Source organism: Alligator sinensis, unplaced genomic scaffold (genome assembly GCF_000455745.1).
Source record: "Alligator sinensis unplaced genomic scaffold, ASM45574v1 scaffold1090_1, whole genome shotgun sequence".
Lineage (NCBI taxonomy): Eukaryota > Metazoa > Chordata > Crocodylia > Alligatoridae > Alligator > Alligator sinensis.
The window spans coordinates 112,020-138,264 of NW_005843157.1; the positions used below are offsets into that span (position 1 = coordinate 112,020).

Here is a 26,245-nt window from a genome sequence, read left to right on the forward strand (position 1 = left end):
GCGGCATGGCATGGGGTAGCCCTGGGGTGTAATAGCTGCATATAAGAGTGCATGGGAATGACAGATATGCGCCCAGCATATAACAGTGCATGGGGAGGGTTGAGATACACCCCAGAGCTGGGTGCAATGTCCACATATAACAGTTTAGCACAGCCCACAACATACACTGCCTGTGCCTTTCACTCCTGATTCGCAGCCCCTTACCTTCCCAGGAGTGGTGTGCAGTGGGTCTCAGAGGGATCAAAGCTCTGAGCTGCAGGCAGCAGCTTGGGTTCTTTCCAACCCCCCTCTGCCATGAAGCTGAGCAGCTAAGTGTACAGACGGCAGATGGAGGATCTTGGAGGCACTAGAGCCTGGAGTTGCATGGGCTTAAAACAATAAAAAAAAACCCCAAAAACCCTCATGGAAGAAATTCAGGAACTAAAAATAAAACATGTCAAAGGTGTTTTACATTACCATGAAAAAAATCTAAAATGATCAAATCAACTGACAACGTGGACACACAGATGCTATTTATCTAGCTTAATAGCGATTTTTTGTCACATGGAAATAGGAAAAGTGGAACGTGGTAACAGGAGTGGTGTAATGTGGACAAGTACCCTAGGAGTTCTCAGCAAAGTTCTTTAAGTAGCTGCTCATGGACTAGGCATTGCTCAGGACGCTCACCAACCCTCCACTTGAGGCTAGCCCCCTGGGCAACCAGAAGGGGATGATATATGGGGCCAAAAATACAGCAAGACCAAGGCAGTGTGGGTCAGTGATGTGAAAAGATTCCCTAGTCTTTCCTCAAATGAATGGTTTAATTATAGACATGGGATACACTTGATAGAGCACAGCAGGGTGGCTACTGCTCCACTGAGGGCGTAAGCACAACTCACACCTCTAAAGCTGGAGTTGGATTGATGTCCTTCAGGCTTTGAGGAAGGCCTGGTAAAAAAGGACCTGTATGTAATTTTTCTGGGATTCCAAAAGGGTGGATAGGCTTAGTGAATTGGATGCCCCTAAAACTGTGTAAGTGCCAGGTAGGTGTCCTAGTGTGTTCAATCTGAGCAGTTTCCTCACCCCCAAAATGGGGCCCTCTCTCATACTTCTCAAGGACTTTTGGAACTGCAGTGTCAGAAAAATGAAAAATCTGATTGATGGTCCTTTTGAAACCTTTAATTGATGGTTCTTTTAATTTCACCTTCCAAAACTGCATCAATTTCAATAAAAAGAAAGAGAAAATAAACAAAACCCTAACCCAGACCATCTTATATTTACTACTGAAGCTTATTTCAAATCTGGCTTGAGTTGACTGTGTGGGTTTGGCTGAAATGTGGAAGCATTAATCACTTCCTGGTGTTGCAGGCTACTTAGAGTGTTTTCAACCCTCAGCAGCTAACAGTTCAGGGAGGCAGCACAGAGAGCTGGATATGCAGGATGAGGAAGGATACGCCACTTTAAATTTTCAGGCCTCAGATGCAGTCTCTGCCCATGGACATCCAGGCAGCCGCAAAGGTAGGGCCCTCCCAGCAGCTTTGGCTGGTTACATGTGCTCCAGGGTTGTGGGGTGGGAGTGTTTTCATTCAAGCGGCTTTCAGGAGGTGCTCTAAGTAAAACGCCTGCAGTGTCTCATGTATTCAGCATCCTGAACTTCAAAATGGCAGCAGGTTGTTTGATAGGGTTTAAAGTGCCCTGCCACTATTTTGAAAGGTGGGGATGCTGAATACAAGTGAACCTGAGGCTACTGGAGCATTCTAGTTAGCGCGCTCAAGCACATTCGATGCATTAGAATGCATCAGAGCAGTCATAGGGCATCTATACACATGCCCTGGGTTAAGTGGTAGTGCCCCTGGATTATACTGGTGATGACTCAGAGTGTTTAGATGAAACGGGGGCCCTAAATTGAAGCAGTGGGTTTTAAAAAACACTGCTTAAATTTAGGGCTGATTTAAAGCCTGTGTTGTGCACACACCCTGCTGACTTACCTGCCTCTCCAGTGGGGAGGGAAGGGCAAGCTGCGGGTGAACTGAGTGGTCCCTGGGCTGCAGGTGTGGGGCTGGTTCTTCCCTCCATGTGTGGTGGGAGAAACCTCCCTAAGGTTCGTTGTCTAGCTGTAATTTGATTGACAGACAACGCGGGTAAAGAAAGACAGCTGTTTATTTGCTCGAGCAAAGACCATAAAGCCAGCAAAAGGCAAAATGGCCCCCCCCTAAGGGTGAGGTGATCTTTTATACTTATTATAACAAGGCAAGACTTTATGGTTAACAAAAAAAGCAATACTTGGGCGGTGCTTTTTAAATCTTTGTAACAGCATATTTTTATTAAGCTGAACTAGCACTTTTTTAAAAGATAAAAGTTAAGTAACAGTAACATTATAATATGTTAGCAAAACCTTATACAGTAGTAGATATTTCTCAAGGACACAACCAGTGCACCCAGAACAATGGTTTTCCTGTCTTATCTTACTTCTTGCTGTAGCTGATTTTTCAGCACACAGACACAGATCCACTTTTTAACTCAGAAAATGCTTAATACAGTTAAAATGATTACTTGACACAAGCAAAGGCTTAGCTATCAATCTGCCTTGTGGTCAGCTGCATTGCTAGGCCACAGGTCATGCCTAGTATTCAGCTGTAAAGCTAATACTTCTTAATAATCTAAATTATTGTAAACCTAACAGTATGCTTATCAGAAAACTATTCTATTTCAGGGTAATAACAAACCTGCGCACTACACATGGCAGCAGTGGCACCCCCACAGGTGGCACCCGCCCTCAGGCACCCGGCTCGGGCAGTCCTGGGGGGCATTGCAGCCGCAGAGGGAAGCACCGGGCCCCCACAAAACTCAGGCAGGTGGTGGGGGGAAGCGGGGATCAGGCTTGCCGCTTCTCTTGCGTAGATCCTGGTTTCCTGGGCTGCTGCTAGGCCATCTGCAGGGCTTCCTGCAGAGCCAAGGAGCTGCACGGAAGCCGGTGTTTCAAAGGAGTTTTAGTTTGCTGCATCCCAAGTCATTTAAGGCACATTACGCTGCTGAATTTCCTACAGCGGCTGGAATTAATGGACAATACACTGCCAATGAGTGCAAACACTGGCACCATTAAAGCAGTGCAAAAGCATTTAGTCCATTTTAAAGTGTCATGTACACACACCACTTGTTTTGTCTACACGCAGCCTCAGAGTGTTAACTGTTTGTAGCTTCAGGTAATACTGATCTGATAAAGGTATTTTTAGGATAATATTTTTGTATGCTCCCCTCTTAGAAACCAATAGCTGACTAGTGCTTGTGAGTGGGGGTGTGCATTCCCTTTGGAACACAGTTAAATTTTATTTTACCAGGTTTCTGGAGAGATCTTGAGTCAAACTAGAAGTCTGTATAAAAGCCCTGAATTTGAGCCTGGGTCTTGCTACTGCTGTCCAGTGCCTCGCAGAAGGGTTACAGTAGTGCTGTGCTCTCTGATCTGGGCCACTCTATCCTCCCTACCCCCCCGGCACTCTGGAATCATAAAGGTATAACAAACAACACTGGGACTTGTGGTTAGTAGGGCTGTGCTTAGGCTTTGTGTTCAGTGACCATTTAGTATAAAATGCACAAACTGTCTTTGGAGCAGGGGATGAACCCTAGGTCTCGGTCTGTAGAGCATCTTTGCTGCTAAGCAAGAGAGTCATGCTCACTTCTTCCTTCTCTCTTGCCTGACCAAGGAATCTTGGGTTTTTTTCTGCACAGTGGGAGATGCAACCGGATGGGGTGGGAACTGCCTCTCCCTCAAACACCACTCAACACCTATATCCTGATGGATGGGGCACTGTCCAGAAAGTGTAATGCCTTTTTCGATTTTGGAATCAATGGTAGGGGAACCTTCAGGACAGGGCTGTAGAAAAGCCTGAAGGGAGAGAGGTGCCTGCCTGCAGGGCCCAGAAAGGTATACACACCCCTTCTTCAGGTAGGAAGAACAAACACCATTTAAGGTAGAGTGGGTGGTGACTAGTGAAGGAAGAGGGAGTAGTTGATAGTGGGGAAGGGCATGGAGGAGGAGTTCAGTGCTGTTGTTTCCTCAATTGCCAGGAGGCTGGTCAAGAAGGAGGAAATACAACGCATGCCATTAAGTGTGGCCTGTCACAGTGTAATTGTAAGGGGGAATGGTATTCCTACATTTACAGGGAATGCAAGTAATATCTCCCTTCACCGCCAAGCCTACTTCTCTGACCTGGGAAATGTTTTTGTGGGAGGGGAGTCAGATAATGGCATCTTTAATGCCAGGTCCTAGAGAACTGTGCGGACAGAGTGCAATGGGGGTGTCAGCCACACAGAGGTCTAAGCTGATCATTTGCAACTCCTTATCATGGAAGGCAGGCAGTGGGCACCTTGTGTATAGAGCACCGCCCAGTGGGATTCCTGTACCAGATGCTGCACTGTCAGAACCTGGATTTGTGGCTTTGCAGGCACATGGGAACTGAGAAGGAAAACAAAAGAGTGGGAAACAGCATGGGCACAGAGTAAGGGCTTTCCAGGCTACACCTGTGTTTGTCTGTCATTGTTGGCTTTCTTTCAGCATGTCCCAATTTATCCTCCAAATGGCGTGTGGCTGCATTGACTTCAATCACCCTGTGCCTGCTATTGCTGGTAGGGCTGGCAGCCCTGGCGGTCCTGTGTAAGTACCTACACATTTTCATGTATTTGTTCATTGCAGAGGCCATGGAAAAGTCCAGGCTGGCATCCCCTCTGGGCTGAAATGCTTGGTTTAGTCAGAGAGTAGGCAGTTCTTGGACCGTGGAAATGCCAGCTTCCCACACCACTGTTTCAACTGTTCCAGCACAGCTATTCTGTGGTCCTGTTCCAGGAGTGCCACTGCTACAAAAGAGTTTAGTCTCCAAAGCTCTTTTACTGCTTGGCCTCTTAATCTGCCCAAGGTGAGAACTTTTATGCAAGTCAGGGAAGTGTTTTTTTGTGCTGTGACGTACTGTCCCATTAAGACCTGGATTCACATCTGTTTCACTGCATAGAGTTGTTAAAAAAAAAAAAGACTTGGATATGACTGCTGGATAAAAATCAGTGCTGTGAAGGTGGCATCTCCGTGTTGTGCCCCCCTTGTTTATTTAAGTAAAGAATAACTCTAAAACCTTGAGGTCTTTACTATCATATCTGAGAAACACAGATATATGTACCAAGGAAATCAAATGGTTCATAACAGAAGGAAAGGGTAAAGGAAAGGAACACATTCATAATTGATTTATATTCAAGTAATAAAAAGTAGCCTATACAAATGTTTTTGTCAGGCTAATAATACTGTAGCTGAATAATACCCTTAGTGAAAGCAAGCAAGAAAAAAGAAATTTCAAGGCAGGAGCAGAATTCAGTGTTACAAATTAAATTTGTTCTAGTAGCCAACCAAATAATGAAATGCTGTCTTCTGTGTCCCCTTCCCTTGGGTTTGGAAAAGATTACGTTGGAACATGATTTGTGAATTGCAGTTTTCCAGGCTACCAAGGATAAAGAGAGAGAAGCTGAAGAACTCAAGCAAATGAAGGAAGTTCTGCAAACAAATTTCTCAAAGTTGCAAGAAATAAGAAATAGTTTGTGTCTGGAAGGGGAAAAGGAGAAGAAAAATAATGGTAAATGGAGCAGTTCTGCACGTGTCACAGATTTCCCAGGGGATCACCAGCCTTACACAGTGTCTTGGAGTAGCCCTGAAGCCAACCCTAGCATGGTTGAGACGTTGGCTTCTTGCACTCCAAGGCCATGTCCAGAAGCACAGCCATGCTATATTTGGAGCCGCAGTCTGTGGTGCCACACACCACACACTCAGGCATTTGCTGCATTGCTACCTTGCACAGAAAAAAATGGGGCAGTGCATGTGGTGGCAGCATGCACTGCCCAAAACCAGAGCCTGGCTGGCTGGAGCCATGCTCCAGCTGCTGGCCAGGCTCCCAGTAGTAACCCAGGTAAGGCTGTTGGGGCCAGGAAAGTTGCTGGCCCCAGCCTCCTCTACCCCACCCAGGGTAAACTGCCATGTTCCAGAGTACACATAGCATAGGTGTTCCCTAGGGACAAAGCACAAAGTATGTCACTACTACTTGTCCCCAGGGAACCAAATATTCACACTCACCTGGATGCAGCCCAAGATCCAAATTTTTGGCCCACATCCCCTTTGGTTTTATGTTTGCACACTGCAGAGAGCTGATTTCTGTCCTAACTTCTAGAGAGGGACTTATCTCTTCAGAGAGCTGGACTGCACCCAAAATCACACACACCGAAGCTGAAAAAAGGGCCAAACCAGAACTTTATTGGTCAACCCAAACACAGCAGAGCCTCAAAGCTTTGGTTAGCTCCCCTCTGACAAGTAAAACAACCCTGATTATTATGTCTTCCAAACCCCTCCCCCGACAATAAAACAAACAAACAAACAAGAATTAACCCCCCCGCCGACAACTGGGAAACAGACAGCATCTTATGAAATGAGAATTTGCTCATGAAAGCTTATGCCTCTCTGATTCAGTTCGTCTATAGGGTTCATCTCTGCAATGCCTTCAGGCAGAATGAATGCCAACTGCATCTACTAATCAACCTCAAGCTAAAGACTGTAGCCCAGCTCCTCCCCATATCTGAGTCTGGACCCAAATGGGATCACAATACTTTAGTCATCGTCTACATGGAATGAGGGAAGTGAATCCAGAAGTGAAGTCACCACAAAAAAAGAGATTGGGAACTGGCCTGTATAGTTCACTGTGCTCTGTAATGCACACTTCTGGATTTACAAACAAAAAGCTGTTTTCTTTCTCTTCTCCAGGAGTCAGCTGCCCACTGTGCCCTGCACACTGGCAGTGGAGAGGAGGAAATTCCTGTTACTATGTTTCTACAAACGAGGCCACATGGAGTGAGAGTCAGAAGTCATGCTCCATGTGGAATTCTACCCTTGTCCTGGTGAAAGATGAGTCAAAGAAGGTATGACATACAGCTACCTTGATTTTTTTTAAAGAAAATTTAGTGTAACTATCAGAATTGCCCACAAGACGGCAAATGCATTTTGGTTCCTGTCTCTCCACTGATCTCATATCCCCAGAGTCTAATACCAGGGGCAGGTCCTCGTAGACCTGCATAGATCCCCGTACTGTAGGGCAGGGGTTTTCAACCTGTTTTAATAAATGTACCCCCAGAAGTCCCCTTTTTAATAAGTGTACCCCCGGGGCAGGGGGTGGAGAGCGGCCAGATGCAGAGTGGCAGCAGCATGGGATGCTGAGTGGCAGTGGAGGCCGCTGAATATGAGCTTTCCCCCCTCCCCCTGCATCCAGTTGGCCACATCAGTCCACACTCCACCCCTGCCCACCCAGGTGTACCCCCTAGGGCCTTCCCACGTACTCCCAGGGGTATGTGTATCCCTGGTTGACAACTCCTGCTGTAGGGACTATTTGGAGCAAATTTCTAATTGCCTTTGTGTGCCTAAGTGGCAGTTTTCTAGCCATATACCCAGGCTTTTCTGTTCCTGCCTCTGCAGTGTGGATAAGTAAGCATGTACACAGTTAAAAAATGCACTGGGGAGGGGATGGAGAGCAGGGGGGGTAGATATACACTCTGCTAGATGCACATGTACATGAGTAGTAAGTCTGGAGAAGGAGGAGGAGCCATCCAAATCTTACTCCCAATTCATAGAAAGTTGTTGAGTTCTTAGGGCCCAGAAAACTCTAGATTCCCCTCTTAACTAAAGTGGTTTTGAACTTGTAACAACTCTCTAACTTCCTATAATACTACTCTAACCACAGTACCATAGGTGAAGGGTGTCAAACTCATGCAGCCCTGCAAGCCGGTCTTTGGGGCAGATAGATCAGACCCAGAGATCAGCCCTACATGCCAGTTCCAGCACATCCCAGAGCAGCCAGAGTGAATGCCATGTGCTGGATCAGGTGCTGAGGGCAGCGTGGCCTCAGAGTGGTGGAACAGCTCACAGGCACTCTGAGGCCACGCTGCATGCAGCGGTTACTCTGCTGTTTTGGGGCAAGTACTGGAGTGAGCTCCATGTGCGGTGCAGTCCAAGAGTGGCCAGATCTCAACTCCAAACCCCATGGGCAGCACCAGTGGTTGGATGGTAGAGCTCAGCAGGTCATTACTTTGATGCCCATGCCACAGGTGAAGCACTAGTTAAGCTGTTATGCATCATTCCTTTGAAAGCCAATCCACTGCCCCTTGCATTTCATAGTCACTGAATAAAACTGAATGGGGAGCAGTGTAGAAAAGCCACAGACCCTTTGATTTGCTGCATCCCCTCTGACTCTACATAGCTCTCTCTCATGTCTGCCCAGGGAGCCTGTTTCATAAGGACTGCTGGAGAGGGCTCCAGGTAATGCTGATTTGAGTCATGGTGCCTGCTACACTATGCAGGAATGTCAGAGATGCAAGGTCTAACCTCATTTGGGGCAGGGACTAGAGCATGGTTCTCTTACTTTTAGGGCAAGTGCATTAATCACTTAGCTCTTGGGTCTAAAGCATTGCAGCACCCTCCTTTCCTCCGCACCTTTGTCCTGGGTTTCTGGCTTTCCTGGTTTCTGTCACTTGGACATAGACATATGTTTACAATGGGCACATGCACATAGCAGTGCACTTGTCCTTGAGAGTGCATTACCTACTGAGCTTGCTCACTCTTTGTGCACACACTTTAAAAATGCACAGCCAGTAGTAATAGAATTGCAGCCAACACGTAAGTACCAAAACACCCTTTGTATGCTTTAGTGGCTAACACTCTCAGCTTTGGCGGCACAAAGAGAAAACAAACACCCATGCCCTCTGGTCTGCTACAAGCGCCCATATTTGTGGCAGCAATCAAAAGTATTAATTCATGCTGTTATTTTGAGGCAAACATTGATTTCTCTTAAGGTGGAGAGCACACCCTCCAGCTACCTCAGGAGGTGCTCCCAGGTGTTCAGGGGGCCAGCCCCGTTGCCCTGGAAATACTCTTGCAGAAACCCTGGGAGCACTTGCCCGGATTTTCCTGATTGCACAGGCACACTCAGCGTTTCTGACTTGGGGTATGTATCTGTGAGCACAGAAACCTGGATTTCTTTGCTTGCAGAGGTGTGCCCTGAGTGTTGTCCCACAGGATTGGGTGCCTGCCACTCCCAAGCAAATTCTGCTTCACTCAGTGAAGTGGAACAGCTATGCCAGGGCACATCCCGGCACAGCTGATTTTGTTTCATTTGTTGACTTCAGTTTATAGCCTTAACTAAACAGTGTCCCGTCAGCCATGGCATGTAAGTGAGGACCATGGGATTTGTAATTCTCCTGAATTGTGGTGTGTACTTACCAATTCTCTCTTTGTGTTGAGTGCTAAGGAGTGCTCTAAGGGAAGCATCTGTCTTTTTCTCATGCCTGCTTGAACGATCTAGATGGGTATTAGGGATTGTAAATACCTATTAAAAATATCTGTTTAACTCAAGAGGTGGTCAATTATGTTGGCCGGAGGGCCACTGAATGAGTTTTAGTGACGTGCCCAGGGCTGCACACACAATCTTTCAGAAATTATTGGTTTAATAAATTATAGATAAAAACAAATCATACAGTAAATGTTTGATTTTTGTGCTTATATATATATATATATATATATTTATTTATTTATTTATTTTTTTAATGTCCTGATTTATGTTTCATTGGTTGTGTCTACATGTGTCACAACATTACTGTGCCATGATTTAGTACTTCCTTTTGGAAGTACTAAATCATGGCACAGTAACAGCCTGCAGTGCATGGTTATTTTTTGCAGCTACTTCGCTATAGCAGTGTGCTATACCAGGGGAGTACATCACTATGGTGATGTAGCTGCTGGTTACGTGTAGATGCCCTAGGATGCTACGTCACTGTAGCACGTTGCTGCAGTGATGTAATGTCATGTGTAGATGTGCCCTTTGTGTGTAGGGTATATAGAAGCAATTGCATGATAGCTCAAGTCCTGGGAACCAGTTGTGGGTAGGGGAAGAGAAAGGCAGGTGGCACATGCAGAAGCAAGGCGGGGAAGGGGGGGCGGGCGGCGCAGGGAAGGGAGCTACACAGTACCCAGGTGGCTACAGCTGCACTAGGAGTAGCCCAGCCAAGAAGCTGTGCATGCTGGCTGGGGGTGGGGCCACAGTGGGTGGGAGCAGGGCATGGGTTGCCCCAGATTGGAGCAGGCAGGGCTTGGCCTCATGTGGAGGACTGCAGGCTGGACACAATTAATTTGTGGGCATCTGCCTGCAGGCCAGATTCAATCAGTTGGAGGGCCAGATCCAACCCGTGGGTCATATTTTGCCCACCTCTCGTTTAATCTGTTGTAATTACAGCAGTTAAATGATTAATTGGTAGGGAAGGCAGTGGAGTAGGAGGGAGCACAAGTACCTAATAGCTAGGCTTTATGGACCCTGGTGTAGCTGCTTGCAGCCTCCATGCTGCCTGCTATGAGCAGCCTGGGTCTGGAGGCCATTGCATGCTGGCAAAGTATATGTGTCATAATGGCTGAACTGGATGTGGAGGTTAGCATCACTTACAATTCATGATTCTTTTTTTTTCATTCTATTTGCTCCCTCCTTTGTAGTTATTTGTGGTTTTTTTGGTCAAGGGTCTTGGTTTCATTTCTTTATCTACCCCAGTAAAAAATGCCCATTTTACAGTTGCTGCTTGCACATGCAAAACACAAAATGTATGTTGTTACAAATATGTTATGCTGCCTCACACTGCAGGGAGCATTTGGAAGTAGGAGATGTACCACATAGCATCCACCATCCTAGTTCAGGAAAAGTGAGTTCTCAGGTCTCCTCATCTGCTCTTGAAATGTGTTCTGGCACTTTCCTGAAAGGAAACAAGAGTGATTGTACAAAAGGAAAAGCAAAAAGATATAGAAAAGAGGAGAGATGGGTTGATTCAGCCCCTCGCCCAGAGGGCTTGGGATCTGTCACTCAGGGTATAAGGAAGTCTCTGTGGACTAGGTTGTGTTTTGTTTTTGTTCCCACCAAAGCTGTTTCGATGCTTTTTGAGCAGCGAAATCAAAACAAAACAAAAGCCTTTGAAACAGCTTCAAAATGAAACGAGGGCACTCAAAACGTTTTGATAGTTTCAAAATGTTTTGAGTTTTGAAGCTGGGTGTACTTGGCTTCAGTGCCATTCCCAGCCAGCAGTGGCAGCCTGCTGTCATCCCATGCACAGATCTGGGGGCCTGCACCCCTGGGAGGAGTCCAGCACAGCCCCGCATCCCTCCTGGGGGTGCGGGGCCCCGGATCTGCACGCAAGATGACAGGAGGCTGCCACTGCCGGCAACTGTCATGAGTTGTGCTTTGAACATTTTGAGGTGCAGTTTTTCAGAAACCAGTTCATTTATCTCCTTGAAACATGGCATCTTCATGCCCTCGGAAGGAGCTACCATCCCTGTGCTTTTCATCGGAATCAGCGAAGAAATGACAAAGTTTTAGGTATTTTCAGGATTCCCCATTATAGCCTATGGGCAAAACATCAAAACGCGTCAAAACAGCAAAACAGTTTTGACGAAAGAAAACAGAACAGTGCTTCGAAACAAAACAATGTAACAAAACACTGTCCCTTTTGAAATGGCGAAATGGAATTCAAAACGAAACAGTGCTTTTTCGCACAGCCCTAGTAAGCACCACCCTGGGTGTGGACAAGCATATACTTGGAGTAGCTTCAAAATGGGAGGGGAAGCCGTTCCTTGGGAGTGTGCAGTAACTGTTAAGCTCTGTTACATGTGTGTGCATGATGCTGTAGTGATGCAGGAAAGCTAAACTACCCCAGATATAACCTCTCTTTTTTTAATTACTCCAAGTGAACATCTGTTTACACCTCTGTGCTATGGACCTTTTCTTCTTTCAGTGATTTCCAACAGTGTTTTTGAGCCTGCCCATTTATCAGATAAAGGAACTTATATTTTCCTAATGCTCTTGTTTTCTCATAGGAATTTCTAAAAAATCAGTTTCCAATACCCAATTATTGGATTGGATTATCATTTAAGGAAGAGAGGAATGGCTGGTTTTGGGAGGACAACATAACTTTTATTCACCCGCACTCACAAAAGTAAGTTTAACAAGCGACCTTTTTCACCTGGGATCTCCTACAGTTGGGCTGAGACTTGAGCATCAGCAGATACCACTGCAAGAGGGGCTGGTTTACTAAGCCATTCCACAATCCCTACCACCACCAGTTAAAAACAACCTCCAGCACAATCTAACCATCCTTTCACCTGCCAAACACTCCTACAGACCCTTCTCTGATTAAGCTGGGAAACAGCATGGCTCCTTTAAGGCCCTTCTTGCTTGCAGCATTAATGTCGTGCATATCATCCAGCTTCCCATGAGGCTGTTCCTGTGGCCCCAGTCTCTCTCTGCTTTTACATCTGGTACTTGCTCAGAAAACAGGGGCTGGATCCAAGCAGTTGGAAGCTGGTGCTCTCTGTTTCCAAGGGTATAAGCCTGACTTATTCCATCCTTGACTTCCACCTCTTGCAGCTGACAGGTGCCATAATCATATTTTAGTTAGGACACTTGAAATAGAAGTCCACAGAGCCAGGCACTAAGGACATTTATAGACATGCTCCAGGAGTGGTGCGGGAGGGGCGCTTTACTTAGAGCAGCTCTGAGAACTGTTCTAATTAAAGTGCCCAATGCACCATGTGTATCAGTGTCCCCATACTGAAAAATGGTGGTGGGGGTGCTTTAATTAATGCTTGTCTAATTGGAGCATTGGAGTCATGCTCCAGCAGACTCAATTAGTCTGTCTGCCTGGGCCCAGGAGGTGGGTGAGGCATAGGCCTGTGCCCTACCCCACCCGGGCAGGGGTAGCACTAGGATGATGAGTGCTAGGACTGGGCAGTGCATGGGGAAGCATTGCAGGCAGGCTGGCCTGGCTGGGCCTGTATGAAGGTGGGGGCTGGGCAGGAAGCAGGGGTTTCCCTAGGGCCCTGCAGTCTTGGGCTGTGGTGGGTGGGTGTCAGTGTTCAGTAGCACCCAAGATGGGGCCTGGCTCAGCCCGTGCATCTCTGCAGGGATGGGCCACAGCTGCCTTGCCCATGAAGGGACACTGCCAGGCTGGGACAGGAAACCAGGCTCAGAGGGTTTCTGGCTCTAGGCTTGGCCTTCCTGTGTACTGGGCACAGTGTGAACAGGGTGGAGCCATCCTTGATGTAAGGGCCCAAATGCAAGAGTTCCCAGGAACAGCAGCTGGGGCCAGGACAGGCACTGCTCAGTGCTGCTATGCTGCGGGCTCCTGGATGGCTCGGCTATGAGCACCACCTGTGGTGGCTGTTCCCAGAGCCCAGGAGGTTCCTGCCACAGCCCGGGGGGCTCCGCCCCACTCATGCTTTGCCCAGCATGCACAGAGGCCAAGCCCGGAGCTCCCCGATCCCAACATCCTATCCCAGCCAGGCAGCATCCTCTTACAGGCAGGTGACTGCACCCCATCCTTGCAGAGCTGTGCAGGTAACCCCGCTGCAGCCCAAGTCTGCAGAGCCCTGGGGCAGCCCCCACTTTTCTCCAGCTGCTGCCTTCCCAAGGGCCCAGCTAGGCAGGGCCAGCCTGTCCACACCTCCCCCATGACTGCTTCTCTCCTTTCCTCCCTTCTCTCTCTCTCTCTCTCTTCCCTCCCTCTTCTCTTTTCCCTCCTGTCTCTCTTCCCTCTTTCCTCCTCTCTCTCTCATCACAACATGCTTAACAAAAAAGAATACACAAGGACAAAAGCAGTGTATGAAGTTTTCTTTATTGTCACCAGGTTTAGAATTTTTAGAAAACCAGGTATTTACCATAACCCCCACCACACATTTATGATTATTAACTATATTAATATCCAGTGCATCTTGCCATATACCCCCTGCCCCAGTTTTGTTTTTCTGGCATGCTGAAACTCGGGTACCTTGCAAGGTAGACATTGAGGTATTTTCAACACTCTGGCCAAAAACGTTGTCTACCCCTGGCTTAAACTCTTACTAGGAATCTTCACGGCACAATCTGGGGGCATATAGGGCACAACGAGGGAGAGGGCCATCTGTTTCCTTGAGTTTTGTACTGCTATATAACTTTTCTGGTGTGGCAAGGGTGACATCTGTTTGCAGCCTGTGTGTCAGAGCAGGGTGTCATGATGTAATGAAATAATACTTTGTTTTCTGGGTTTAGTTCTTACAGGTACTATCCATGTGCATATTTGGGTTCATGGCATATTAATTACAATAAATGTGAAACCAAATATAACTGGATCTGTGAGAAGGCAGTCTTCCAGCTGAATCTAACAGATAGCCATCATAAGGAAGATTAATTTTCAGTGTACTAATGATTATTTATTGGTGATTGCAACATCCTCTCTACATTGGACATTTATCCTGCTATAGCTAACAGACAACTAGCACTTAGAAGATGGATTTCTTGCTGAAATTATTATTTATTAGCAAAGCAGCGCACTCTGTCTTATGCTGGTTTACTTTTATAACTGAAAAGCTTTCAAAATCTGTGTTGAATGAGTCACTCTTGGTATATCTGTTGTCATTGTTGGATTCTGTCTGATAATCACATTCCTGAAGGAGCCCACACAGCATGGAATATATATAACCCCATAGAGAACGTGGTAGACTTGTTAGTCCTCATCTGTAATGATCAACAGCTGTCAAACTGAAATTGGAAATGCCACAGAAGTAGGCTGACCATATGGAAATCCCAGGAATCCAGGACATCATCTGGATAAAATGGGACACTTCCCTCTGCTCCCAACCCCCCAGGTGCTCTCAGAAGTAAGCAGGGGCAGGGATGCATGCCAGGCAGGCAGCAGTGCAAGGCACTCCACACTGCTCTGACTCATGACCAGACTGTGCCCCAGGTCCCTGTGTTTTCAGGACACCAATTATAATTTCCAACTGCCACCCAAGACCAGCTTCAGAAACCTGAGACTGTCCCAGTTAAAACAGAACATATGGTGACCCTATGGAGAAGTCATGGACTGATGTAATTTGGATATTTAAAAAACTATGAAGTCTTAGCTTGCTCATCACAAAAAAAAAAAAAAAAAAAACACCTCACTACAAGTGTTTCCTATGGCCTATTTCCTGGAGATCATATATAAGGCAACTTTATGAAACTCAAGTGAGGAGACTTTGGCTACCCCAGTTCTGAAGTCTGCTCCATAGTCCTGGTAAACGATCTGCTACAAATCATTTCCCAGTCACTGAACTAACCTTTTTACTTCTGCACAGGTATTTAACATACTGTGCACACCCTTACACAATCCTAAGCAAACTCTCCACCTCTTCACTACTTACACTCACCAATATCACTTATGAATCCATCCTCATGGAGCCAAATTATGCAAAGCTTGATGTTTAAATCTTTCCTGAAGTTACTTCTCTTTTTTAATCATTTTGTTGGAAGGAAAGCATGAAAATTATATATATTAATTTCTCATTAGATATCCACTACCTGTTATAGTGTAAGGGAAATTCAGAAGACATTCTGAATGTGTTCCATAGAAAACCTTTGGCACTCAGACAGGGAACTTGCAGTTTTAAATGGACTAGAGAACCGTAGGACCAAATTCTGTTTTATTTATGCAGATTAAAACAAGAAGAATAAAGGGATTTCTGCAATGGTCTGTGCCTGGGACTACTCTTGAAATCACTCACAGCTATCAGGTGATGAAGAACATACCTGATCATTCACACTTGTTTTTGGAATGTACCAGGGTTATTCCTTCTGTGCTTCACAGGTCTTGAATATTTGCAGACTCAGCCTAGGGCAGTGGTCTCCAACCTTTTTAAATAGGAAATCACCTTTGGCATTTAAAAGCAACCAAAGATCTGCTTTGCACTTCCACCACCCTATCTCCTCCCCACTTCCTCCCCCCCCCCAGCCAGCAGGTAAGTCTTTGGGGAGGGAAGGGGGGGGGGCAGATAGAGACTGAGGAAAAAAAAATATTTAGGGGTACGCCTCCGCAGCAGGCAAGTCTGTGGGGGAAGGGGCAGGACAGATGGAGGCCCCAGCCCTAGCCCCACTTCCTCCCTCACCATGGGAGGCTCAATCTGGCCCCTGCCCTGGGATGGGCTGGGGGTGGGGTGCACACGTGCATGTATGCGGGCACTCAGCCCCCCCACCCCAGCCTCAGATCAACTCCAGGAGGCTCTGAGATCTACCAGTAGATCAAAATCCACTGGTTGGTGACCACTGGCCTAGGGTGTTGGAGCTAGTTGAACAAGGTTTAGGTGGTTTGGGCTATATAGATTCCTCCTGTTTGACCCCAGTGTTAGGGACAGATTAGCACACCTGAGATGACAATTGCTGATCTCTTCATGGGGGGACTGAACATTCACTGTGAAGGGGCCTCATCTCTGAAATTTTCCGCCTCAGTGATCTACCTGGGGACTCATCTACAAAACAAAATGGCTGTGTAGACACTGGGGCAGAATGGACGGAAATGGGGTAGACATTAAATGTAGAGTTTAGTTTCTCAGCATATTTGTGTATAATTTTGCATTGGATTTGTTTTATAATCCTGTAAATAGATATATGTTGTTTTATCTGTATTTCTTGTATTTTATATGCTGTATAATTGTAGCGGTGCAGGCTTTTACAAATAAAAATATTATTTACTATTTCTATGGAAGCTCCTGTCTGGGGAATAGGAAGTCCTTGAGTTTGACTGTGAAATGCAATGAAACCAGGGGTGGGTGATCGTAGGGGCATAGCAAAGAAGGACCGGGAGGGACCTCACAAGGTCATCTAGTCCACCCCTTCTCAAGGAAGGATCAACCCTGAATAAATCATCCCCTTTGAGTGTCTGTCTAACCTGCTTTTGAAAGTTTCCAAGCATGGAAATTCCACAACTTCTCTAGGTCACCTGTTCCAATGCTTGACCACTCTCATTGTCAGAAAGTTCCTTCTAACCTCCAGCCTTAATTTCCCTAGCTGAAGCTTGAGGCCATTGTCTCTAGTCCTGTCCTTTACAGCCACAGAGAAAAAAAAATACACCTCCATCCTTTCCATAATCATCCTTCAGGCATAGATGTTGCCACTAAGGGGGACACAACTGCGTGCTGCTACCTCTGCTCCTGAGTGTTGGGTCTAGCTGGGTTGCAGCCCTACACCCCACCATTGGCACAGTAATCGCGCTGCTGCTGCTGCTGCTGCCACCCTCAATGCTGCCAGGCCCTGGCTCCTGCCAGGCTGCAGCCTCATGCCCTGCACACCACCGTCATCACAGAAATCTGGGGAGGCACATGCCCCAACATGCCTCCTCAAAACATGCCACCAAGGCCTTTAGTTATTGAAAGACTGCTATGAAATCCCTGCTCTAGCAGGGTCCTCTAACCCCTGCTACTTAGAGACTTGGAGGATGGCATTACAGGGCTGCGTTGTGGTGCAGACAGCTGAGCAGGGGCCAGCTGCAGTGTAGTAAACAACACTGGGACAGATATTAAGAAGAGCTGTAGGCAGCTGAGGCAAGATGCCAGCCTACAAGGCAATCCTCAAGGGCTGGCCTACAAGCAGACAGCTAAGTAAGGAGCAGATGAAAGACAGCTGGGCAGACTGCAGTAGAGCATAGCGTAGTAAGTAATGGGCTGAGCAGAATGCCTTGAGTCAGCCAGAATTTAAGTGACCAGAAAGGGGTAGAGCCAGGATACTCAAAGCCTAACTCCAGAGCTAGAGGGGCAGTCAGGCCCTGATCTTCAGAGAGGGAAGAGCTTGTGCAGAGCATAGATCAAGGCCAAGGAGTTCAGCACTGGGGCAGCAGCCCAGAAAGAGTGAGGGGCTCAGGGTGCTGCGATTCAGAGAGGGTCAGGCCCAGTGAAGGACATAAAGAAAAATCTGTAAGGCATGGATATGGCTATGTGGCAGTAGGAGGCCATAATTAAAGCTGGTAAGACCTAGGGCATCATGATTAGAGCTGATAAGTCCCAGGGCAAGGAAGTCCTAGAGGAGGCCAGAACTCCTAACAGAGGGATACTGTCCAGATGGCTCACACTGACCTCTTTGGGCAGTGCTTCGCTGGATCTCAACACCTGTTGGTGTTGAAAGTGCCAATAGTCATGACTGCCATGTGTGTGGGTATAGAAAAGGAAGAGCGAGGGAAGGTGTGGGTAAGACAGAAAGCACCCAAGGGTAGAGCAAAACAGCACAGGCAGGTTGGGGAAGGCCTATCATGTCCTACTCTACTCCAGGGACCCTCCCAGGCCCCACACGTCTCTCACCCACTGTGCCAGCTTCTCCAGACTGTAAGCCATCTGCTGGGTACCTAAATCTTGTTGCATAAGTTTGGCCGCAGCCCTGACAGCTTTGACAGAAAGCTCAGGGTCCGCACACCACTGGGTGATGTGCCCCATTACATTCTTCTGCCCTCTGGTCTGCTTCAGGAAAGTCAGGAGACCCCCATAGTTGGGGGCTACCCTGAGTCGGGACACCAACATGGGCTGGATGTTCTCAACAGAAGAGCCGTGGGGCCACACTCCAGATGGGAGCTCGCTCGAGAGTGTGGCATCTATGCCCTCAATATCAAGGCACAGTAGCCTCTTCTCATCATCTGGGGTGAGAACTGGCTCCAAGAGAGCAATCCCCACCTTCTTGGGGAGGAGAGGGGTCATTCTGCTCTTGAGGTTGCTTGCGACACTTGGAAAGCTGAATCTCCATCTCACTATCCTCCCTATCTGATGTGCTGGGCTGTGGGGTGACCAAGGGGTCAACAAATCCCTCCACCACCTCCTGGGTCAGGCTCCCAGAAGAGAGGCATTCTAAATCATCCACGCTGCCACCCAGCTCTGGAAGCCAGGAGGTGGGCAAGGCATTGGTGAACCCTACCATCACCTCCCATGCCACCGAGTCATCCCCAGCTGCAGCCACATGCAGTGGGGTCATGATAGGTGACTGGTGCCACCTTACTCAGAGAAGACACGTGCCCCACCAGCAAGTGGTCAGTGCCCAGGAGGGGTCCCCCTGTGGCTGATCGCATTGATTGGGGAGGGGGTCCCCCCACAGCTGATCTCACTCACTGGCTTCTGGGAGTGGCCATGGCACTTCTGCTCCCCAGCCAGTGCTCATGGGGGGGCAGTGCACTGGCACGCCTGCTGCTCCCCCCCGCCATTACCTAAGCTGGGAGTGCAGCTGGTCAGAGGGTGAACAGCGCTCTCAGGGGGTGCATGTGCACCCCCATGCACTGCCTCCACGGCACCACTTGTGGTCACAAGCAGGACAGCTGGAGTGGGGTCAGTCTCCCCAGCGGCAACCCCCCAGCACCGACCAAGGTGGGCCACAGCAAGGGTGGGGTGTTCTGAGAGACCCCCTTTAATTTCCTCTCTTCGTTCTTCTTGTTCTTTTGAGAAGTGGTGGGCAGCTCCCTGTTCATAGGGAATGGATCGGATGGCTCCCGGACTGCCACCTCAGACAGGGTGGCAATGGAGGGTGGCTGAGAGGAGGCCTGAGCTCCATCATCCGACAGGGCCCTGACACCAGAGACCGACCACCCCGGATACCTTGGGCACAGCAGTCAGGGTGGACAGGGGCCCACCAAAGTTATAGACAACAAAGTTATAGATATTTTATTGATTTCCCATTATACCCTATGGCCAGATCTCTGAGGCAGCGCCGAAACAGTTTGGAAACTCCGAACCGCTTCAGAAAGCCTAAAGCAGCCAGTACTTGGATCCGGACATGCTGCTTCAGATGCTGAAGCATTTGAAGCATCTCCAAATCCAAAGCAGAGTCCGAAGCTTTGCACAGCTTTACACTATACCACACATGTGGTATTGCCTGGAGCTCTCTCTAGCTCTCTACCTTAAGTTGGTTCCCCTGGCAGCCATGAGAGGGAGATACCTAGCTTCCAAAGGGAGTAGACCATGTTAAACTGCTCTGCTCTCCAGTCAGTTCTATCCAGTGACTCTTAACAGCACAAGGGCAGTGACACAGCTATAGGAGGAGTGCTGCAGAAGAGCCTAACTGTTGCCTGGCCTATGGCATGGTGGTTAGAGCATGATTATATCAAGTTATAGAGCTATAAGGTAAAAACCTCTGGCTGAGGGATTTAGAGCTACCATGGTAAGTATCCTCAGCTCTCCACTTTTGGCATTTGAACACAGAAGTTTCTTTCTTTTTTCCATGCTTACTCTCAGCTACATGAATATGTAATTGAGCATGTACTTGCCCAGTGAATTTCCTTATTGTGCTGGCTCAGTCCACATGTACATGCTTACTAATCCACAGGGAAGACGCAGGGCCAAAAATGCCCAAGAAGTTAGAGGATTATGCAGGTTTATAAGGAGCTGTCTTTGGTACCAGCTTCTGGGGATATCAGAACAGTGGAGAGAGAAGAACCCAATTTCTTTTGCTGCCTTGTAGGCAGCTCTGGAAATTACACTATGGTTTATACGGAAGTCAGGCAGTTGTAGGGGTTGTAACCAGCTTTTCTTCATCTTTCACCAGGAGAAGGTCAGAATCCTGTGAGGTACAAAACCTCTGACTCTGCTCCCATGTAGCCTCTTATGTGGGGACGTAGTAACAGGTGTCATCAACTCCCCTCCACTGCCAGTTTGTAGGGCACAGTGTGCAATTTCCTCCCGGAAAAGACAGCAAAAACATTGTTGCATTTCTAAACCAAAACTATTCCTTAGAGAACCCTACATGCTACACTATGGGTCTCTTTTTGTGGCGACCCCACTTCTGGACCCACCGCTTGTATTGCATTCAAAGAGCAGTAGCTGTAAGTGGATTTGTACAGTACACGTGATGCAACTGTAGTGCTGATACCATATTTGAGGCCTAGACTGAAAGAAGGGAAGAACTGGGCTATAATTTGAGCTGGAGTAGCCACAGAGACATGATATGAATTCAGACTCCCATTGCTGCATTTTAACATCTGCTGTTACTCATCAATTCCTCAATCCAAATTAGAGATAGTCAAATCATTCTGACTAAATTAAAAACACAATGGAATTTTCAGCAATCCTGAGCAAATGTAGCAGGCAAGCACTTCCTGTCACAAACAGATTCTTCGGATACAGGGCTTGTAGGCCTCCAAAGAGAAGCACTGACAGTGATGAAATGAGAACTGACAAACTCCCCAGGGGCAAGCACTAGGATTTCAGTGTGGAAACTACACTGTTCTTTTTGGAAGAAAGAGGTAGGAACATGGACAGGATACAAACTACTAGACACAGGCTAGTTTTGATTGTCCTAAGAACCTCTTCCTGGCTTCTCTCCTGCCTTTTCATCTCTTCCTTCTGCCAGGGTACTAGGTCTGAAAGTCCATCTGCTTAGCACTGCTAAGACCATTTGTTGTCTGGGTTAACCAGGGCTGAAAACATCCATAACTCCTAGGGATGGTACCTCAGTTCAGTTCCCAAGGTTCAGATATTAACATCACATTCTCTTTACTAGAAACGGTGCTGTTTACCTGACTTACTGGAAGACAAGTAGTGAAGGGATCCTGGGAACTGAATTAATTTGTATGAAACACAAGAGCTTTATCCTGTGAGTGCAGAGCCAAGGTATGTTGCTCAGCACCACATCAACTACTTGTATAACCAGCTCAGTGAGAGAGGAAAGGGCAAGAGCAAGAGAGGTGGGATCTACTGTATGGCCCACCCTGCTGGTTGCTCACCCTGCTCCCACACTGGGTTGAAGGACATCTGTTCCAGGGCATAACAAACATATTTACCATTATTCTTATTCTTTCCCTCGCCTTCTAAACACAAACTCTCTCAGTTCTTGCAAACTTCTTATCAGGTGGCTGATAATGGCTTAGAGATATATCTGGTCTGAAGTGCACTTTTCAGTACCTCCTCAGAGGCCCTGGAAGCCTGAAAAACTGAATTTCACAAAAGCACCTTCCCATTAGCTCTTAACAAATTGAGGTTGTGTTTTAGGTTATAACTACTATTGTTTACTATGCAGTGGGGGGGTTGTTTGTGGGTTCAAGTGCATGACATCTAGGTGTGCATGAGAAATTTCAGTTCCCAAAGTACAATTGAAGTAAAGAGAATGAAGCTCCACACATGAAATTTGTGACTAAAGATGCTATGATTTCAAATTAGACCTGATCATGGCATAAAATATTATTTCTGAGAATGCCAAGACACTCAATGAATATCTCAAAATAATGCTGCAACATCATTGTTTTTGATGCTACCCATTAACATTTGCATGTCATGACATTAGACAATAAGCAGAATTAAGGTTCTATGACATTACATGGGAAAATTTCAACACCTAATTAAGAAGGATTTTAATCATAGGATGGGTGGAAGGTTAAATACAATGAAATAATATATGTTCAGAAACTACAGTGTGTTTGCTGCTACTTAATAGTCAGGCAGAGCACAAGAAAGCCAGAATTTTCCAACTACCACAAGGGAGAGATCAACAAACAGGATCCTTCTAGAATGGAGTCATAAAAGTCTGTCATTTCTAAGGGAATCAGTGATGTCCTTCCTCAGTCAAGAAGCTGAAGGGTCAGAGGCATGTAATGGTGTGTGCTCCGACAAAGGGGACTCTGTGGGGATGGCAAGGTTCCTGTGAGGTTAGACTTTACAAAGCTGATTGAGAAAGTTGATTGTTAAAGCTGGTGCCACAGAGTCTAGAACACATGATGCTGACAGGAAAGACTAGGACAAGGGCAATTTTGTAGAGGTTCTGATATTTGCTGAGTAAATGTCTAAGATACATAGAATTGTTTCAATCCCTGTATAACAGCAGGACTTGGCTTAGGAGACAACTCTTCAGTAAGTTAAATCACAGAAAGGAAGCTTATAAGTAGTGGAAACTTGGACAAACAACTAAGCACAATTGGAGTTGCAGCTAGCAAGGGACGTGAAGGGTTTCTACTAGTATATCAGCAACTAGAGGCAGATCAGGGAAAGTGTAGGTCCCTTACAGAATAGGAAAGGCAACCTAGTGACAGAGGATACAGAAAAGGCTGAAGTACCAAATACATTTTTCACCTCCATCTTCACAAATATGGTTAGCTCCCAGACTATGGCACCTGGCAGCACAGTTTGGGAGGAGGTGACCAGCCCACTGTGGTGGGAGAACAGGTTATGGACTATATAGAAAAGCTGGACATATAAAAGCCATGGGGCTGGATAGGATGCACCCGAGGGTTTTCATAGATTTCATAGACATTAGGGCTGGAAGGGACCTCAGAAGATCATTGAGTCCAGCCCCTTGCCCAAGGGGCAAGAAGTCAGTTGGGATCATAGGATCCCAGCAAGATAAGCATCCAAATTTCTCTTGAAGGCATTCAATGTAGGTCCTTGAACCACCTCTGGCAGCAGGCTATTCCAGACCTTGGGGGCCTTGCTGAGCCTATAACCATGCTGCAGGTTTTTCCTCCCAAGGTGGAGAACCCTGAATTTTTAGGTGTTAAAAACCATCAGGTTCTCATCTGCCCATTTCTTGAGCCTGTCAAGGTCAATCTGGATCGCCCTCCTGTCCTCAGGTGTGGATGGTTTACCCCCAGGTTTTGTGTCATCGGCGAACTTGGCCAGTCCACTTCTGACTCCAATGTCCACATCATTAAAGAAGATGTTGAACAACATAGGTCCAAGGAGAGAGCCTTGGGGGACCCCACTGGTCACAGGGCACCATAACGATTGATTTCCGTCAACCAGCACCCTCTGGGTCCGACCAAAGAGCCAATTCCCCAGCCAGTGGATCATGGTGGACCCGAGGCCGCAGTTGGCCAGTTTTGCCAAGAGATGATTATGGGATACCACATCAAAGCCTTTTTTGAAGTCAAGATATATGACACCAATCTCCTCTCCCTTGTCCAGATGATAGGTCACCTGGTCGTAAAAGGAGATAAGATTGGTCAAGTAAGACCTAACCACAACAAATCGGTGCTGGCTATAATTCAGGGTGTTGCTGTCGGTCAGTCTGTTGAGAATGGCCACTTTAATAATCTCCTCCCTCCTCCTATTTGAGCACTCCCTTTTTTTTTTTTTTTTGAGATAGCTTTAGCTTTTGGGATTAACCCTGTTTTAGCAAGGATGGCCACTCCTACACCTGGTGTCTGGTATGGGGATGCCTCTCAGGACCTCCTCCTTAACCATGACTTGAGAGTCCATACCGCACCCCATATTGGGGTTTGAGGTCTGCCCAGGTGCCCTGGCTGATCTCCTGGGATGGCGTAGCATATGTTACACAGCTCATGTTAACATGGTCCCAGTGATCTATCTGGGTGCTCCCACCTTGGTTAACAGGGTGTGTGCAGAGGGCATGGACATTGTGGGTGTACACTACCTCATCACATCCCTAGACACTCAGGCAGTGAGGGTGGTGATTTTTGCAATGCCCTCCACACCTGTCCAACTCAGAATTGGTCAAGGGGCTCAAACCCTATGGGGTTTCTACAAGTCCCTGTTGCCAGTTGACATTTGGAAGCAAAGATCCAAAACTACAGCATGTCCTGTCCTTTCAGAGGCAGGTATTCATGATATCAAGGTGGGCCCCCGGCCCCTGCTTCCCTCCTTGAGCTTCAGACTCGACAGGCGGAGGTATGTGTTTTATCTTTCCCTGGGAGGGACCACATGTTTCCAGTGTGGCAACCCCGCCCATTTACCTACCCAGTGCCCACTGGGGAGAGAGGCCAAAACACTGGCAACTGCAGCTACACCAAAGGATGGTGCATCTACTTCTGAAACACAGCCCCTGCCCAATGGCAGGACCAGAACCTCCTCCCAGCCTTCTTTCACCCCCGTTCTGTCTAAGGGAGCTGGGACCTTTTGATGAAACGTACAGGGATGGTAACCACTGCTGAGAGCATGAAGCCTGCCAAGTTTCAAGAAGATCAGTGTAGAGGTTTGGTGGGGAACTGCACCCCAAATGCCTAAAAGCAAAATTCATGTCATGTGTATATGTTACACCACAGAGGGGTGAAGAATGCAGGGGTGGTGTCCCCTGCTGAGGCTACAAAGACTGCAAAGTTTCAAGAAGATAGGTGCAGGGGCCTGGGGGAAACTGCACCTCAAGCTGTGGACAAGTAAAACTCATGACATGGGTGACACTGTGTGGGTTAAGGTGCAGCAGGATGAAAGCTGTAGGGATGGTAGCTCCTACTATGGCCATGACACCTGCCAGCTTTCAAGGAGATTGGTGCAGGGCTTCTGGATTCTGGGGCCCTGCACATCTAGCTGCTGACGGACAAAACTCGTGACGTGGGTGCTTGTGCAACTGACTGTCTCTGTCTTGGGTCAGCTGATTGTCTATTGATTATTTCCTCTCTTTAGTCTGTGGTTTTGTAGGTGTTAATTAGGTGTGAATGAGTTAATTAGCAAGGGTTAATTAACTTCAGGAGCACCAGCTGCTCCACCAAACCAGAATCCAGGCAGCTGCAGTGCGTATGGTCTTCCCAGATAGCAGGGGGTGGCCGTGATGTACGGGGCTGGTGTGGGAGGCATATTTCTCAGCCTCTTTAGAAAAGCCGTTCCGCTTTTGAGAAGGGGTCTGGAGATTATTAAGCCCCACGCTAAACATGCAGAACAAAACATAGCCAAAGATGTGATCGGTCACGTCTCCCGACCTGTCCTAGATAAGGTGGTCAAGCTGGCAAAGCAGGAGGGGTCCGGCCTCATGTATATTCGAAGAAAGAGCCTTAAAAGAAAAAGAGATGCACCAGACTCTGGACGTGCAGGACCTCCTCAACCCCTTAAAAAGAAGAGGGTAAGTCGACGGGGCATCCAGACATGAAAAACCAAGAAGCAGCCTGGGAGAAAGAAGGGGTGCTTCCCTGGAGGAAACAGAAATATATTTTAACCACCATGGCATTTGTTCATGATTCATGACGTTGCCCATAACAGAAGATGGTATGTTCAGCTCAGCCATGGGTTTCAAAAAGATGTCCCAGCCTTTAGGCGGACGTTTAGTAGTCCCGGCATGAGTCTGAAGGGTACTCTGGACCAAGTCAAGCGTGTTAGAACCCTTGATGAGCATCCCTTTGTAGACAAACCCCCTTTATCATCCCAAGCAGAAATATCCTTGTGTTGGCTCAGCTTAGTGAACAGTACTTTAGCATTTTTCCTGTATCGGGCATGCACGTTATTGAATACTTCCTGAACGGCTGTGTTGGGGTTTGCGGGGGTTTCTAGTGGGTATCTGGCTTCTAGGGGGGTCTGTTCTGGCAGAAACAGAGTTAATTTCCCTCTGTCCAGATCACCCTGCTTTATGTAGATCAGGTATTTCTGAAGCACGGATGCATACAGTTTAGCCTCATCGTATTCTGCTAACCCCGGTCTTTGGAGAATAGCCCTCATTTCAGCATCCAATAAGCCGGTTGCCTCAGTTCTGAT

General features: G+C 47.3%; 1 protein-coding gene across 5 annotated transcripts in view; it reads left to right on the top strand.

Annotated features, from left to right (window-relative positions):
• LOC102383010 (C-type lectin domain family 12 member B) overlaps positions 1-15,913 on the top strand; it is a 28,974-nt gene extending 13,061 nt beyond the window's left edge. For 2 of the 5 annotated variants that reach the window (XM_025194081.1, XM_025194080.1), the window contains exons 3-7: positions 4,532-4,630; positions 5,451-5,591; positions 6,767-6,921; positions 11,900-12,018; positions 14,109-15,913. In XM_025194081.1, coding sequence (XP_025049866.1) covers positions 4,532-4,630; positions 5,451-5,591; positions 6,767-6,921; positions 11,900-12,018; positions 14,109-14,247 — 653 coding nt within the window. In that variant the 3' untranslated portion in view covers positions 14,248-15,913. Of the gene's footprint in view, positions 1-846; positions 1,498-3,705; positions 3,798-4,531; positions 4,631-5,450; positions 5,592-6,766; positions 6,922-11,899; positions 12,019-14,108 lie in introns of those variants that run through there. The other 3 variants (XM_025194082.1, XM_014526783.2, XM_025194083.1) reach the window with 3 other exon arrangements.
• Positions 15,914-26,245: the final 10,332 nt, after the last annotated feature.